The following is a 15,960-nucleotide window of genomic DNA, read 5'->3' as shown; positions in this document are numbered from 1 at the left end:
AAACAAACAGGAACCAGGGTTACCAAAGCAAACTCTTCACTCAAAATGCAAACAAGAGAAAATCTGCAGATGCTGGAAATCTGAGCAACACACACAAAATGCTGGAGGAACTCATCAGGCCAGGCAGCATCTATGGAAAGAGGTACAGTCACCGTAAATGTCGAGTTCCTCCAGCGTTTTGTGAGTGCCACTCAAAATGTAGTCTTCTTTGCTGCATCGATGCTGGTGATTCAAAACGACTAAGCAACTCATCTAAAAGGCTGGATCTGTTCTTGGCTACAACCCAGACTCTTTTGAGTTAGTGGTGGAGGGGAGGTCATTAAACAAACTGTTATCCATTATGGACGATCAGGCATGTCCTCTCCATGACCTACTGAATAAGCAGCGGAGCGCCCTTTCGAACCGACTCATTCAGCACCGCTGTCACAAGGATCCTTACAGAAAATCTTTCCTACCAAATGCAAAAAGCATATACAACATCTGTGTGTGACCGGAGAACACACATCATGGTACAATAGTCCCTGTTTTATTATTTTGTACATTATTATTGCAAATTACTGCATATTGGTAAATTATTATTGTGTTTATTATTAGTTAAGTTTGCACTCTGCTAAGTGTGTTTTTAAATTTTGTTGCTGTAACAAAAGAATTTCCCACTAGGGACCACTAAAGTTATTATTATTATTATTATTATTATTATTATTATTATTATTATTATTATTATTATTATTATTATTATTATTATTATTATTATTATTATTATTATTATTATATACCAAGTGTCCTGTGGGGGTGTGTCTTATTCTGATAATCAAAAGTTGTTTCTGTTGTGATTGGCTAGTTTGGAAGTTGCAGTGCTTTCCCATTGGAGAGATGCCTGATGTCCAGTTTCAAACATCCTGGGTGAATAAAATAGTACGTGGAAAGGGCTTGCTCTCTGCTCTGTGCGCACTTTTAACTATGTATGTTTGTTGCATATTCAGCCTTGTAGTGTCTGTAACTTGGGGGACCTGAATGTTTGGTGGAATTTTTATTGCTTGTAAATATTGTAAATTATTAATATACCTATTCGCAGAGAGTGCTTTCTGTATCAATTGTCAGAGCCACAAACCTGCCTGAACAATTACCATGGAAAAACATTCCCTAAAATATTCCCTCCATTTTTTTTTTATAGCTGTTTGGACCAACCAATGCTTTGACCAGAATTTTTTTTACATGCCCTGAAAACTGTGCAGCATTTTAAATTAACGATATATAAAATAAAATACCAGCTGTGCAGCAATGAAGGCTATGTGAGCGGGGATATTTCAGTTACTGCGTGGCCCCACACCCGCACAGCTTAGTGGGAATGGTAGCAGGGAGTAAAATTCACATATTTTAGCAAACTACATTAGTGCCACATGTTTTTATATTTTTATAGTCTTTATTAAACAAAGCAATGAAATAGTTGATCTCACTAAATACTCTATGAAGGTGTAATGTTTTTAAATTGTCATAGCTTAGCTGAGCAATGCAGAATGAGCATGATGTGAGTTTATGCATTTGGACTTTATGATCAATTACATGTCTATGCTTAAACACCATTGGCATTTAGGAATACAGTTTAGGAATTTAACACGTAAGCAATTTTAGATGAAAAGAGGAATTCATTTAATTAATTGACAGTTGTTCAAATGCAATGCAGATGTTCCTTAACTCTTGAGAGATTCTTCACAATAATTTGTCCCGCTCATTAAGTGGCAGATCCATTTAAAGAATGTTCTTTCGACTTGCTGCTGGAGTTCAGGAATTAGGGAAGCAGCTGGTAAAGTAGACATGAATCCAGATTCCAAATCCACGCTAATCTGGCATGGTCAAATCGGGATTAAAACAGGATTAACAGGTTCTCAGATTTGGCAATAAAGCTGAATGGAAGATCTGCAGTGAAGTAAGATTACTCCCGTGTTTTTCCCACTGCATGGCCATGTGTTCCCAGCTGTGCCTGTTCACAGTAAGGTGGGATATAATTCTATCCCATTAACTGTAACTCTTGTCAGTAGTCTCCTGCATCAGGCACATCTGTCCTGACCAGAGAATTCTCCGAGACAATTTTGTGGAATTGCACTTTGGGAGGTCAAATGTAGGACGGAAGTATACAGCAAATGGCAGGGCTGTTAAGAGCATTAAACTTAGGTTGCAAGTCCATAGCGCCCTGAATGTGACAAGATAAGTAGATAGGGTGGTAAGAAGACACATGGCATGCTTGCATTCATCGGTCAGAATGTGGTATGAAAAAATCAGGAGTCATGCTACACCTATAAGACTTCAATTCTGACACACTTGGAGCATTGCGCGCAGTCCTGGTGACCGACCACATTCGAGGAAGGATGTGGAGGGGCTGCAGAAGCGGTTCACTAAAACATTGCCTGAATTAGATTTAAGGACAGTGGGCAAACTTGGATTGTTTCCTCTCATGTGTTGGAAGCTGACGGGGCAATCTGATAGAAGTACATAAATGATGAGCATCATGGTAGTCAGAAACTTTTTATAGTATAAAATGCTAGAGGTGAGAGGTGGGAAGCTTAAGGAAGATCTATGATGTTATGTTTTATTTCCACAATGAGTGGTAGGTGCCTGGAACACACTCCCGGGGGAGTGACGGAAATAGATACAATTGCAACGTTTAGTGCGATTTAGACAGGCCAGGTGTTGGGCAATTCGGACTGAGTGCAGAGAGATATGCAGTTTAAGTTAACATCATAGTCAGCACTGATGTGGTTCCTGTGCTGTACAGTTCTGTTTTCTATCTGACTTGCTTCCATTTAGGGTCTAAGGTGGCTGAGGCCAATGTGGGAGTTTGCAAACTCCACCACAGTTCAGACAAGTGATGCTCTTTCTGCGATTTATGTTGGACTTCTCAGCGTCACCCTGAAAGTTCCCTCTCCGTTCTGAGTGGTTATAGGCCAAGGACTCTCAGTTAGTGGGAATGTTCCAATGTCTCAAGGAAGTGTCGAGGACATCCTTGTATTATTTCTTTTGTCGATCTAATACATCCTGAGAAAGGGAGTCCTGACGAACGGTGCTGGCCCGAAATGTCGGTGTCTTATTCTTCTCCGTAAACGGTGCCTGACTGCTGAGTTCCTCCAGTTACATTGGATTTCCAGCATGTGCAGAATCTCTTGTGTTTATCATTTACTATGGTTGTAGCATTGTGTACTGGGGTTGTGGGACTGTGCTTTGAGGTGAGTAGGCTGCATTTCTGAGAACTTCCATTGCCTGACCAGGGGCAGTTTAGCACGGTTGGCTCATTAGATTAAAAATGATTGATTACCTTGACACTGGTATCCTTGCTTGCCAAAGATTCCCCTGTGGATTAAACAGAAATAGAAATCACTAGCTAAGTTGGGATGATGGCCATTTGTCAGCCGATTTCCCCTCAATCCTCCACTACACGCACACAGCCAGAGTTTTATCAGCAGCCAGCTACCTCCTGCCAATCACTTTGTCATCTGTCTGCTCACACGTCGATCGTTCTGTATATAAAGGAACAACTCCCGATGTCTGCTGTCTCTTGCTTGCTACATTACCTTCATAGTATGGCAACTTGGTGATCACTGGGCAAGGCACCCCACCCCAAACTAAAGCTGCCGTTTTTAGCCCTCCGAAGGCAAAGGAGATCCATTTTATTAAATGAGCTTAATTTTGAAGTGCTCCTTTGTTTAAAACATTTGCACAGAACTGAATTCTTTTTATTAGTCAAAGCAATTCAGCCACTAAAAGGGTGGATCTGGGGGCGTTTGCTGTCACTCTGGTGGCCCAATCAGTAGAAGGAGCAACACACAGCAAGGAGGTCTCTCACAGACTTTGCGCGCTCGTTTAAAAAGAGAGCTTCACAGGCGTTCGGCGTCATCCCAGTGGTCCAATCAGTGGCAGGAGCAGTGTAGAGAGGAGTAAATAAAAGTACGAAGGGGCAAGTGGAGTGGCAATTGTTGGGAGTGAGCCAGCAGTGAGAGTGGGAGTATCAGGCTTTGGCTCTGGGTAAATTGTCCAGGTAAGTTTCTGTTAGGTTTCCCTTTTAGGGGTAGATGGACTTTGTGTCTTCTTCATGCCAGAAGGTGGAGTCCTGGGAGAGCCAGAGTCTCCCAGGGAACTACAACTGCGTGAAGTGCACGCAGCTGCAGCTCCTTGAAGACCGTGTTACGGATCTGCAGCAGCAAAGGTAGTGTGCTGCCAGACTGTCACAAAGGACAGGCGGAATGATAGGACAAAATTGCAGCCAACAAGACCAGTGCCTTAGGGATGCAGAAAAAGGCCAGCAAATACATTGCATAAAGGGTTATATCTCAATGCATGGAGTATAGAAAATAAGGTGAATAACCTTGTTGCACTTTTACAGATTGTCAGGTATGATGTTGTGGCCATCACTGAATCACGACTGAAGGCTGAATGTAGTTGGGAGCTTCATGTCCAAGGTTACATATTATATTGGAGGGATAGGATAGGAAGGTAGGCAGAGGGGGAGGCGTGGCTCTGCTGGTAAAGAATGGCATCAAATCAGTAGAAAGATGTGACATAGGATCAGAAGATGTTGAATCCTTATGGGTTGAGTTAAGAAACTGCAAGGGTAAAAGGACCCTGATGGTAGCTATATACAGGCCTTCAAACAATAGCTGGGATGTTGACTGCAGATTACAACAGAGAATAGAAAAGGTGTGTCAAAAGGGCAATGTTATGATTGTCATGGGAGATTCTAACATGTAGGTAGATTGGGAAAATCAGGCTGGTAATGGATCACAAAAGAGTGAATTTGTTGAATACCAATGAGATGACTTTTTAGAGCAGCTTGTTGTTGAGCCTACTAGGGGATCAGCTATACTGGATTGGGTGTTATGTAATGAACCTGAGGAGGTTAGGGAGCTTAAGGTAAAGGAACCTTTAGGAGGCAGTGATCACAATATGATTGAATTCCACTTGAAATTTGCTTGGGATGTAGTAGTGTTTCAGTGGAGTAAAGGAAATTACAGTGGTATGAGGGAAGAGTTGGCCAAAGAAAATTGGAATGAGATGCTAGCAGAGATGACAGCAGAGCAGCAATGGCTTGAGCTTCTGGGAAAAATGAGGAAAGTGCAGGATAGATATATTCCAAAAACATAAAATAATCAAATGGCAAAATAGTACAACCATGACTAACAAGGGAAGTTAAAGCTAATGTAAAAGCAAAAGAGAGGGCATAAAACAAAGCAAAAATTAGTGGGAAGATAGAGGATTGGGAAACGTTTAAAAACCTACAGAAACCAACTAAAAGAATCATTAGGAGGGAAAAGATGAAATATGAAAGCAAGCTAGCAAACAATATCAAGGTGGATAGAAAAGGCTTTTTCAAATATATTAAAAAAAAAACAAGAGAGATGAGAGTGAATATAGGACCGCTAGAAAACGAGGCTGGAGGAAGGATAATGGGAGACAAGGAAACGGCAGATGAACTAAATGAGTATTTTGCGTCAGTCTTCACTGCAGAAGACACTAGCAATGTGCCAGATGTTGAAGGATGTGAGGGAAAAGAAGTGAGTACAGTTGTTATTACAAGTGAGAAGGTGCTCTAAAAACTTAAAGATCTAAAGGAGCATTATCACCCGGACCTGATGAACTGCACCCTAGGATTCTGAAAGAGGATTGTGGAGGTATTAGTAATGATCTTTCAAAATTAGTAATGATCGATTAGTAATGAAAGAGGTAGCGGTAGAGATTGTGATGGAATTAGTAATGATCTTTCAAAAATCAATGGACTCTGGTATAGTTCTGAAAGACTGGAAAATTGCAAATGTCACTCTTTAAGAAGGGAGGGAGGCAGCAGAAAGGAAATTATAGACCAGTCAGCCTAACCTCAGTGGTTGGGAAGATGTTGGAGTCAATTGTTAAGGATGAGGTGATGGAGTACTTGGGTGACACAGGATAAGGAAGGGCAAAGTCAATATGGTTTCCTTTAGGGAAAATCTTGCCTGACGAATCTATTGGAATTCATTGAGGAGATTACAAGTAGGATAGATAAAGGTGATGCAGTGGATGTTGTATATTTGTACTTTCAGAAGGCCTCTGACAAGGTGCCACACATGAGGCTGCTTACCAAGTTAAAAGCCCATGGTATTACTGGAAAGTTATTAGCATGGTTAGAGCATTGGCTGATTGGTAGGGGTTGGCATGCAGAAATGAAAGGAACCTTTTCTGGTTGGCTGCCAGTGAGTAGTGGTGTTCCGCAGGGGTTGGTGTTGGGACAGCTTCTTTTGATGCTGTATATAAACAATTTAGATGATGGAACAGATGGCTTTGTTGCCAAGTTTGCAGAAGATACAAAGACTGGTGAAGGGGCAGGTAGTGTGGAGGAAACAGGAAAGCTGCAGAAGGACTTAGACAGATTAGGAGAATGGGCAAGAGAGTGGCAAATGAAAGCAATGTTGGAAAATATATGATCATGCATATTAGTAGAAGAAATAAATGAGCAGACTATTTTCTAAATGGGGAGAAGATCCAAAAATCTGAGATGCAAAAGGATTTGGGAGTCCTTGCGCAGAACACCAAAAGGAAGGTAAATGCAGTGTCAGTATTCACTTCAAGAGGTCCAGAATATAAGAGTAGGAATGTGATGACGAAGCTTTATAAGGCTCTGGTGAGGCCTCACCTTGGCATTAGAGAGGGTTCAGAGGAGGTTCACAAGGATGATTCTGCAATGAAAGGGTTATCATATGAGAAACATTTGATGACTCTGGGTCTGTATTCACAGGAATTTAGAGGGATGAGGGAGAATCTTATTGAAACCTTTTGAACGTTGAAAGGCCTAGACAGAGTAGATATGGAAAGGACGTTTCCTATGATGGAGGAGTCTAGGACAAGAGGGCACAGCCTCAGGATAGAGGGGTCCATTTAAAACCGAGATGCAGAGAAATTTCTTCAGCTAGAGGGTGGTGAATTTGTGGAATTTGTTATCACAGGCAGCTGTGGAGACCAGGTCGTTGGGTGTATATTTAAGGTGGAGATTGATAGGCTCTTGGTTGACCACGGCATCAAAGGTTACTAGGAGAGGGACGGGGAGGGAGATGAGGAGAGGAAAAATGGTTCAGCTGTGATTGAATGGCAGAGCAGACTCCTTGAGCCAAATGGCCTGATTCTGCTTCTACGTCTTATGGTCTTAATATGCTTCAATGGCAGGACTCTCCTTGCAACAAAGAGCATAAAGGAGTTGCACTAGTATAGTTGCATTTTGTCATGGATCATTATAGCACAGTACAGGCCCGACAGCCCACAGTGTTGTGCCAACATTTTAACCAACTCCAATACCAATATAACTTTTCCCTAATATAACTCTTAATATTTATTGTACCATTTAAAGCATTTTGTATGGTTCTTTTCCCCAGTTCTTTAAGCAGACATGTTTCACTTGCGGGGTAGACAGTTAATGCCACCCAGATGCTGAAAATGAATTAAAACAATCTTCTGCATATGCAGTTTCTCTCTCTCCTACTTTTAGATATAGTACTCAGGTTGGTCAAATAGGCTGCTTTTTACTGAATTAGTTTAGGAAATCTTTCAAAATCTAAATTCACTCATTTTAGTTAATAAATGAACCATGATTGAACGGCCTAACTCTGCTCCTATGTCTCATGGCCTTATAGTCTTATGAAAATATAAAAGCAGATTTCTTAAATATTCATTTTAATGTGGAAAAAAAGGTACCAGAAAAGGTCACAGTTCCTGGCAGATGTGCCATTCTTAATAGCTAAGTAAAAGACGTGACATCTTCAACACAAGCAGCTTAAACTTCCTACCAGATGAATTCCCTGCAGTGAGAGCAGTATGTGGGCTGTCGCAGGTAAGTGGCCATGAACTTATGGTTGTTGACCTGGTGAATCTTTCGCCGCATCGCACCTTGCCGTTTCCTGGAAACCATGCGTTCCTTGAATGCCCTCTCAGATGCATTGTTTTTCACTTGTTCCTCAGGGTCTAAGAAAGAGACATTATAAAATAATGATCACTAAACACCCCAAATCAAGAACAAAATTTTGGTCAGCAGTGCCCCACTTGCTTGTGTCAAAGAAACAGCCTTTAATCAGATCTGCTACTGAGGTCATCCGGCACACCTTGGAATTATTTGCCTCAAAATTGCTCAAACCTGCCACCTCGTCCACCAAAAAGGACAGCTTTTCTTTTGGGTATCTCACCATGCCTCCTTGGAATTTGATTGCACCTCCTTCATCTTTGCTGAGTCTAAATCCGGCAAACTGGTTTCACTAAAACACGGTGGGAGAAATTCTATCAAAGGTGAAGCAATTCAAGAAAATAATGTGGTGGGTGTAAGTTTGATTTCAACATTTAAGAGTAATTTGGGTAAGTACATGGATGGGAGGGTTATGGGGGGGGGGGGTGGCTATGGTCCAGGTGTGGGTTGATGGATCTAGGCAGAATAACAGTTTGGCACAGACTAGATGGGCCAAAGGGCCTGTTTCTGTATTGTACTGCTCTATCACTATGACTAAGAAGGCAGATCAACATCACTGCTCAAGGACAATTAGGGATGGGCAATAATATTGGTCTAAGATGCTACTAAGGCCCACATCCGAACCAACAAAAAAACACACACACAAAATGCTGGTGGAACACAGCAGGCCAGTACTTTTGCTATATCAAATGCTCTCTCTTTTCCTTTTATGCTGTCTTTGACTCCCCTTGTCAGCCACAGCTGCCTCATCCTCCCTTTATCTATCCTGCACTTTCCGAATTGCCTGCAGAAGCTCCTGCCATTGTTGTTCTGCTGTCAGCCCTGTTAGTGTCCTCTTCCAATTAACTTTGAACAGCTCCTCTCCCATGGCTCTGTAATTCCCTTTCCTCCACTCTAATACTGATACATCTGATTTTATCTTCTCCCTCCCAATCTGCAGGAGACAGCAATCCCATTATGATCATTGTCTCCTAAGCCATCCCTTAGGCATTCTACAAATTCTCTCTCTTGGGATCCAGCACCGGCCTGATTTTCCCAATCTACCTGCATATTGAAATCCTACATGACTCCATAACATTGCCCTTTTTATGTGCCTTTTCATCTCCCATTGTAATTTGTATCTCACATCCTGGCTACTATTTAAAGGCCTGTATAAGACCTCCATCAGGGACTTTTTATCCTTGCAGTTTCATAACTCTACCCACAAGCATGCTGCATCTTCCGATCCAAGATCACCACTTTCTAAGGATTTGATGTCATTTTTTTCATCAACAGAGCCACATCACCCCCTCTGCCTACCTGCCTGTCCTTTCAATACAACATGTATCCTTGGATGTCAAGCTCCCAACTATGATCTTCTTTCAGCTGCGACGTATCTACCTTATTCTGTATCACCCTTTTCGATTTTGCTCCCATGTTATACTTCAGCTCATTGCACTGACTGAAGCTTTGCCCTATCATCTGCCTGTCCTACCTGACAGTCTCACTACACACTGCATCTACTTGTATGCCCACAGCTTCATCCTCAGTTTACCCATCACCAACTGCCAGATTAGTTTAATCCCTCCCCAACAGCTCTAGCAAACCTGCCTACGAGAATATTGGCCCCCTTGGGTTCAGGTGTAACCCATCCTTTTTGTACAGTCATACCTTTCCCAATGACTCAGAAATCTGAAACCCTGCCCCCTGCACCAATTCCTCACCGATGCATTCATCTGCCAAGTCATCCTATTCTTACCCTTACTAGTTTGTGGTACAGACAACAATCCAGAAATTACTACCTTGGAGTTCCTGCTTTTCAGCTTTCTACCTACCTCACCGTATTCTCTTTTCAGAGCTTCCTCCCTTTTCCTACCTATTTTGCTTTTAAACTGTGGGGTGCCTGGTTAGTATTCCAACAAAGTCAGCTGTGGTAGCTTTTTGTAGAGAGTTCTTCAAGGTTGACAGTACGAGATAATTCCTGATGCACTTGAATCTGATAGTAGGTGATTCTGATGACGGTGACCTTGAGGAGTTAAGGATTGAACAACTTCTCCAAAATGCTCTGTACTTTCCCTCTTCTGATCACCTTTTCAAGCTTAGTGCCTGCATAATGTTACGGGACAATTTAAACTGGCAAAGAGTTTTTGAGCTGGGGAAGAAGTTGTTAGAATGAAGATGGTAAACATATAGCATTCATGTTTTGAAAAAATATTCGGTGACAACAACACCCTAAAATGTGTGATCTCCACACAAAGGTCATTTGAGTCATAGCAGTTCATCTATGGACCATCAATTTATTTTTACATCTTTAAAAGCAGAACATGAAATTTGTAAAACACAAAGTTGTTCAGTCAGCATCTGCTGAAAGAGAAGTTAGCATTTTTGGTCAGTTAAATTCTAAAAAAAAAATGCTCCAAAAATAATTTCTTTTTCCTTTAAAGATGCTGACAGACTTTCTGGGTAACACTGAAATCTCTCTAAATTCATTTTTGATGCTCTCCAAATGCAAAGCAATGTAAGACTGAAGGAAACCCATTTCCCCAGATAATTTCACCTTAGTTAGGGAGATCAGTGATGTAGTGATATGCTATCATGCAGCACAAATTTTGAAATTAACTCTTAGCTTTCAAGGAAGAAAAATATTTCTGCAAATGCATTTGGGACCCACTGTGGGGCACCAGCGTACTCTTCCTAAGCAGTAAGATCTGCAACAGAGAAGGCCAACTGCAAGTACAAAGGAATTCCCCAGTATAGTGGAACTTGAAAACACCTTTCAGTGGAGCGCTGAGCATGTCCATGAATTCTAACACCAAGTCATTGCACATCGATATTTATTGTATCTTTCTCTTTTGCTCTCACTCTTCTGTGTTTGCTTTCCTTGATGCTTTTACTAACAGTATGATTGCTAACCAAGTTTTCTGAGCAAACGCTGAACTCTTTATCCCTCAGTTTGACCAACTAGCATGACACTCAGTCAAGGCACAGTCTGGCGACTACTAAATGATTTAAATAAATGTCAATGAGTTAAATACAAAACATAGCAATTAAAGAGACAGGCAGCAGTTTATGGAGAGAACACCAGTGGTTTCAATACGGGAAGAAAGATTGTCACACCTAGTTTCATATTACCTTCTGATTTTGGGAAGCATTTTTGAAGGGGTGTGTGCGTGTATGAGATCACAAGTGCTGATCACACTTTTGTAATTAGATTTCAAACCATTTTCAGCTTTGAATCAGTGCTCCTATCTGTTTTCTAACTTTTAATCTTCTGTGCCTTCAGGATTTTGCTCAATATCCCTCCTCTGGCAACTTGAATCTAGTTTTTCTTGTCTTTCCTCATAGTTTGATCCTTGGACGCGGCAAGTAAATATTGTTGCTCTTACTAATTTAAAGGCACCATTCTAATCTCTGTATCAGGTGATTGGAAGCTTAAGTTTCAGCACACGGTATCAGCATGTAATTCAAGGAAATTCTTCAGGGTAGTTATGAAATTCATCAAGTTAATTTTCTTGGGGCTGAATTTAATTATTCACTCACTCATTCCCAGAGAATGTGGATATTGCTGTTCATGTCAACGGTTAATGAAAGTAAACAAAAGGCAGATGCTGGAAATCTGAGGTCAAAGCAAAGAATGCTAGAATCAAGGTTCAAGTTTCAAGTTTATTAGTCACGTGCATATTGAAACATACAGTGGAATGCACCGTTTGTGTTAACAGCCAACACACCTGAGGGTGTGCTGATGGCAGCCTGCAAGTTTTGCCACAGATTCCAGCACCAACACAGCATGCCCACAATGCTTGGCAGAACAATAGAGAACAGAACAGGTTGATAGATTCATTATTGGTCAGGGCATGAAGGGATACGAGGTGGGGGTGGGGTAGGAGATTGGGAGGGAAATGGATCGTGGCAGAACGGACTCGATGGGCCAAATGGCCTAATTCTACTCCTATATCTTCTGGTCTAACAGGCAACAAAAAACAACAGTAAAAACAGGCCCCAGTTCCTCCTTCGCACACACGCACACAAACAGGCCTTTAATCCCAGGACAGACCGCTATGCCCAGTGAATGCTGGAAACCTTCATTGGGCAAGGATGTTCCGTGGATTAAAAAAAAGCTGAATGTTTCAAGCCCAGGTGTAGTAATCTATAAACGGAGAGGTCAGAGTGGGAATAGCATGATGAATTAAAATGGCAGGTAATAGAAAGCTCAAGTCACACCATAGGCACAGGATAAATGCAATGAGTGTCATCTAAAAAATGCACCACAGGAATTCACCGTGTTTGTGGTATGACTTGGATGAAAAAAAATATAAATGGACTAATTAGTAAATCTTCAGATGACACAAAAATTGACTTTTGCGTTAATTCCAGGGGACTGACAACAGCTGCAAAATGAAGATCATGGGAATTGATTGCTTTGTTCAAAATGGATACTGTTTGGCATTTAGACGGAGCAGGAGATGCTGCTGCCTGCCAGATCAAACTGTCATGTTATACAGATCTTACTGTGAGCTGGCACAACTGGAGTTGTGAATGACGCTGATCACTGTCGGCAAACTTGTGAAAGAAGCTCAATAGAGAAGCAATTGGAAATGCCTGGGCTGAAGGCATGACTATAAGTGGCTTGGAATTCGATGACTGGTGTCCCAATAGTCACCTTGTATTTGACTTCTATTGACCTTGAGTTCTTCAGGGGTTCCTTGCACCACATTTGGTCAAACGTTCCTATGATGTCAAGCACAGCTTCCCTTCTCTCTGCTCGTGTGGTCTGGAGCTGCAAGGTTCTGCTGTCAACCAAATAATCATCTGGCGAAGTCGTATCATTTAATGGCTCCATCGATCACACAGTTAAAATTAAAGAATGCTAACTAGCCAGGTTGCAGTTACCTGTTTATCTGAGCTAGCTGTTACCTTGCTGAATAAGTGCCAGTGTCAATGCTGTACTTGGCTAGGTGACACACTGAGTTCTAGTGTACAGGATTTCAGTATATATAATAAAATTGTTGTGAAGATGCATTTCATATGAAGTGGGATAGCAGCATACTAGCTCTGCAAGTGGGGTTCTTAGCAGAAGAGCAAGCAAGAGTCATTTCAATTGAAGACGTTTAGAATCAATTGAGCCTTGTATCTTACATTTAAACACAGGATCAGCAATATTTGCGGATGAGCATTTTCAGTGAGCATTTTCCTTGGTCATTCCAGCTCACACTGCTGCTCTATCCCATTTGTAAGTAAGCTGAATTTAAAAAAACTGAGTCATCCTGTGCACTCAGTGCTGAATAATTACTGATACTAATATAGCCACAGCACATTTACACTGCAACAGATACAAGCCTTTACAAGCATAACCACAAAAATCTTACAAAGAGTAAACTGAATTTGTATAGATACTTAAGTATTACAGACTCACTGCAATAGCTACTTTACTCTCCTGATTATCAAGGAAATTACTTGCTGCTACTTTAGGTTTCAAGATGAGTCTTCTCTCAACAATTTAACAGTGAATCACGTTCCCACTAGGAGTAGTTCATTTTTCAAATAGTCTGCCCAGACTGGAGTTGCGTTCCACATGGAAATGACAGTATTTGAGGCAGTTCTGCCAAGTACATCTTAATTCAAAGGATATTAAGTGTAAATTTTGATCAGATCATTGCTCTGCAGTCCTACGGAACAGACAATGGAACAGCTAACAAAAGACAGAGGCTACAAGAACAATGGCAGGTCAGGCAAGTATGTGGTAAAGAAAAAAACTGAAGCATTCAGAACCAGGCTCAGACAGAAGTGCCAAATGCATGGCCCATCTCACACATCTTCATCCTTAGAACCGCAGCTGATATGAGCTACTCTCCAGTTGATTCATGATATCAAGAAATGAACAAGAGCACTAGATAGAGAAGAAGTTACAGGAGCAAGTATCATCCCAGCTGTCGCACTGAAGATCTGCATTCCGGAGCTAGCTGCAAATAGTTGCAAACTGTCCAGAAATGTGGAAAGTGGCCTGGGAATGTCCTTATCACACAAAACCTGGACAAATCAACTCAATTCATTTATTTATTTATAGGTTTGTATGGACAGAACATACAAATTCCTTACAGAAAGTGGCGGGAATTGAACCCGGTTTGTTGGCATTGTAAAGCCTTGTGGTAACCACTATGCCACCATGCTGCCCAAACTGTTGACTTCCAAACGAGAGCAAATTGCTAGAAGCTGTTGTCAACAATACTACCAAGCAATACAAACACAAGAATGTCTGCAGTTGCTGGAAATCCAAAGCAACGCACACAAAATTCTGGAGGAACTCAGCAGGCCAGGCAGCATCTGTGGAAAAGAGTACACTTTGGACATGAAGAAGGGTCTCGGCCTGAAACATTGACATTTACTCTTTTCCATAAATGCTGTCTGACTTGCTGAGATCCTCCTCTTGAATTACTATCAAGCAGTACTTAGTCACCAGTTACCCCCTCACCAACACTCAGTTTGGCTTCCACCAAGGCCACTTAGCCTGGACCAAACATGGAACAAAGAGATGCATTCTGAAGGTGAGATGAGAGTGTCTGTCTTTGACATCAAAGCAGTATTTGATTACATGCCACAACTTTGTGCACAGTTAGAAGTGAATACAACGGGCTTTAAAGAGAAAACTGCCCAACCAAAGAAAGATGGCTGTGGCTCACAGAAGTCAATGATTCCACCAGAGGGACACCATTGCAAGAATTCATCAGGGCAGTGTCAAGATCCAACATCATCAACTGCTTTATTAGTGATAAGATTGTAAGATAAAAGGCAGGGTCGATTGTGGGTAATTGAACAATGTTCCATTCGCAACCTCTCAGCAAATACAAGAATTTAAAGATCACATGGATGAATGACGACAATTGTTCATCCCAGTTTGGCAAAAGAATAAACCAGGGAAGGTAGTGCACTCGTGGCTGACAAGGGAAATTAGGGATAGTATCAAGTCCAAAGAAGAAACATATAAATTAGCAAAAAAAAAGCGGCACACCTGAGGACTGGGAGAAATTCAGAGACCAGCAGAGGAGGACAAAGGGCTTAATTACGAAAGAGAAAAAAGTTTATGAGAGAAAGCTGTCAGGGAACATAAAAACTGACTGTAAAAGCTTTTATAGATATGTGAAAAGAAGAAGATTGGTCAAGACAAATGTAGGTCCCTTACAGTCAGAAACAGGTGAATTGATCATAGGGAACAAAGACATGGCAGTCCAATTGAATAACTACTTTGGTTCTGTCTTCACTAAGGAGGGCATAAATAGTCTTCCGGAAATAGTCAGGGACCGAGGGTCTCGTGACATGGAGGAACTGAGGGAAATACATGTTAGTGGAGAAGTGGTGTTAGGTAAATTGAAGGGATTAAAGGCAGATAAATCCCTAGGGCCAGATGGTCTGCATCCCAGAGTGCTTAAGGAAGTAGCCCAAGAAATAGTGGATGCATTAGTGATAATTTTTCAAAACTCCTTAGATTCTGGATTAGTTCCTGAGGATTGGAGGGTGGCTAATGTAACCCCACTTTTTAAAAAAGGAGGGAGAGAAAAACCTGGGAATTATAGACCGGTGAGTCTGACATCAGTGGTGGGGAAAATGCTAGAGTCAGTTATCAAAGATGTGATAACAGCACATTTGGAAAGAGGTGAAATCATCGGACAAAGTCAGCATGGATTTGTGAAAGGAAAATCATGTCTGATGAATCTTATAGAATTTTTTGAAGATGTAACTAGTAGAGTGGATAGGGGAGAGCCAGTGGATGTGGTATATTTAGATTTTCAAAAGGCTTTTGACAAGGTCCCACACAGGAGATTAGTGTGCAAACTTAAAGCACATGCTATTGGGGGTATGGTATTGATGTGGATAGAGAATTGGTTGGCAAACAGGAAGCAGAGTGGGAGTAAACGGGACCTTTTCAGAATGGCAGACAGTGACTAGTGGGTACCGCAAGGCTCAGTGCTGGGACCCCATTTGTTTACAATATATATTAATGATTTAGACGAGGGAAT

At 41.4% G+C, this 15,960-nt stretch overlaps 1 protein-coding gene across 2 annotated transcripts in view; it reads right to left on the bottom strand.

Annotated features, from left to right (window-relative positions):
• prkcha (protein kinase C, eta, a) overlaps positions 1–15,960 on the bottom strand; it is a 221,016-nt gene that overhangs the window by 97,606 nt on the left and 107,450 nt on the right. For both annotated transcript variants that reach the window (XM_059959974.1, XM_059959981.1), the window contains exons 3-4: positions 7,800–7,974; positions 3,311–3,345 (exon numbers count right to left, since the gene is read on the bottom strand). In XM_059959974.1, the coding sequence (XP_059815957.1) occupies positions 3,311–3,345; positions 7,800–7,974 (210 nt within the window). The remainder of the gene's footprint in view (positions 1–3,310; positions 3,346–7,799; positions 7,975–15,960) is intronic.

This window comes from Hypanus sabinus, chromosome 2, assembly GCF_030144855.1.
Source record: "Hypanus sabinus isolate sHypSab1 chromosome 2, sHypSab1.hap1, whole genome shotgun sequence".
NCBI lineage: Eukaryota > Metazoa > Chordata > Chondrichthyes > Myliobatiformes > Dasyatidae > Hypanus > Hypanus sabinus.
Note: the sequence above shows the minus strand (reverse complement) of the source record. Positions and strands in the feature narration are given on the sequence as shown.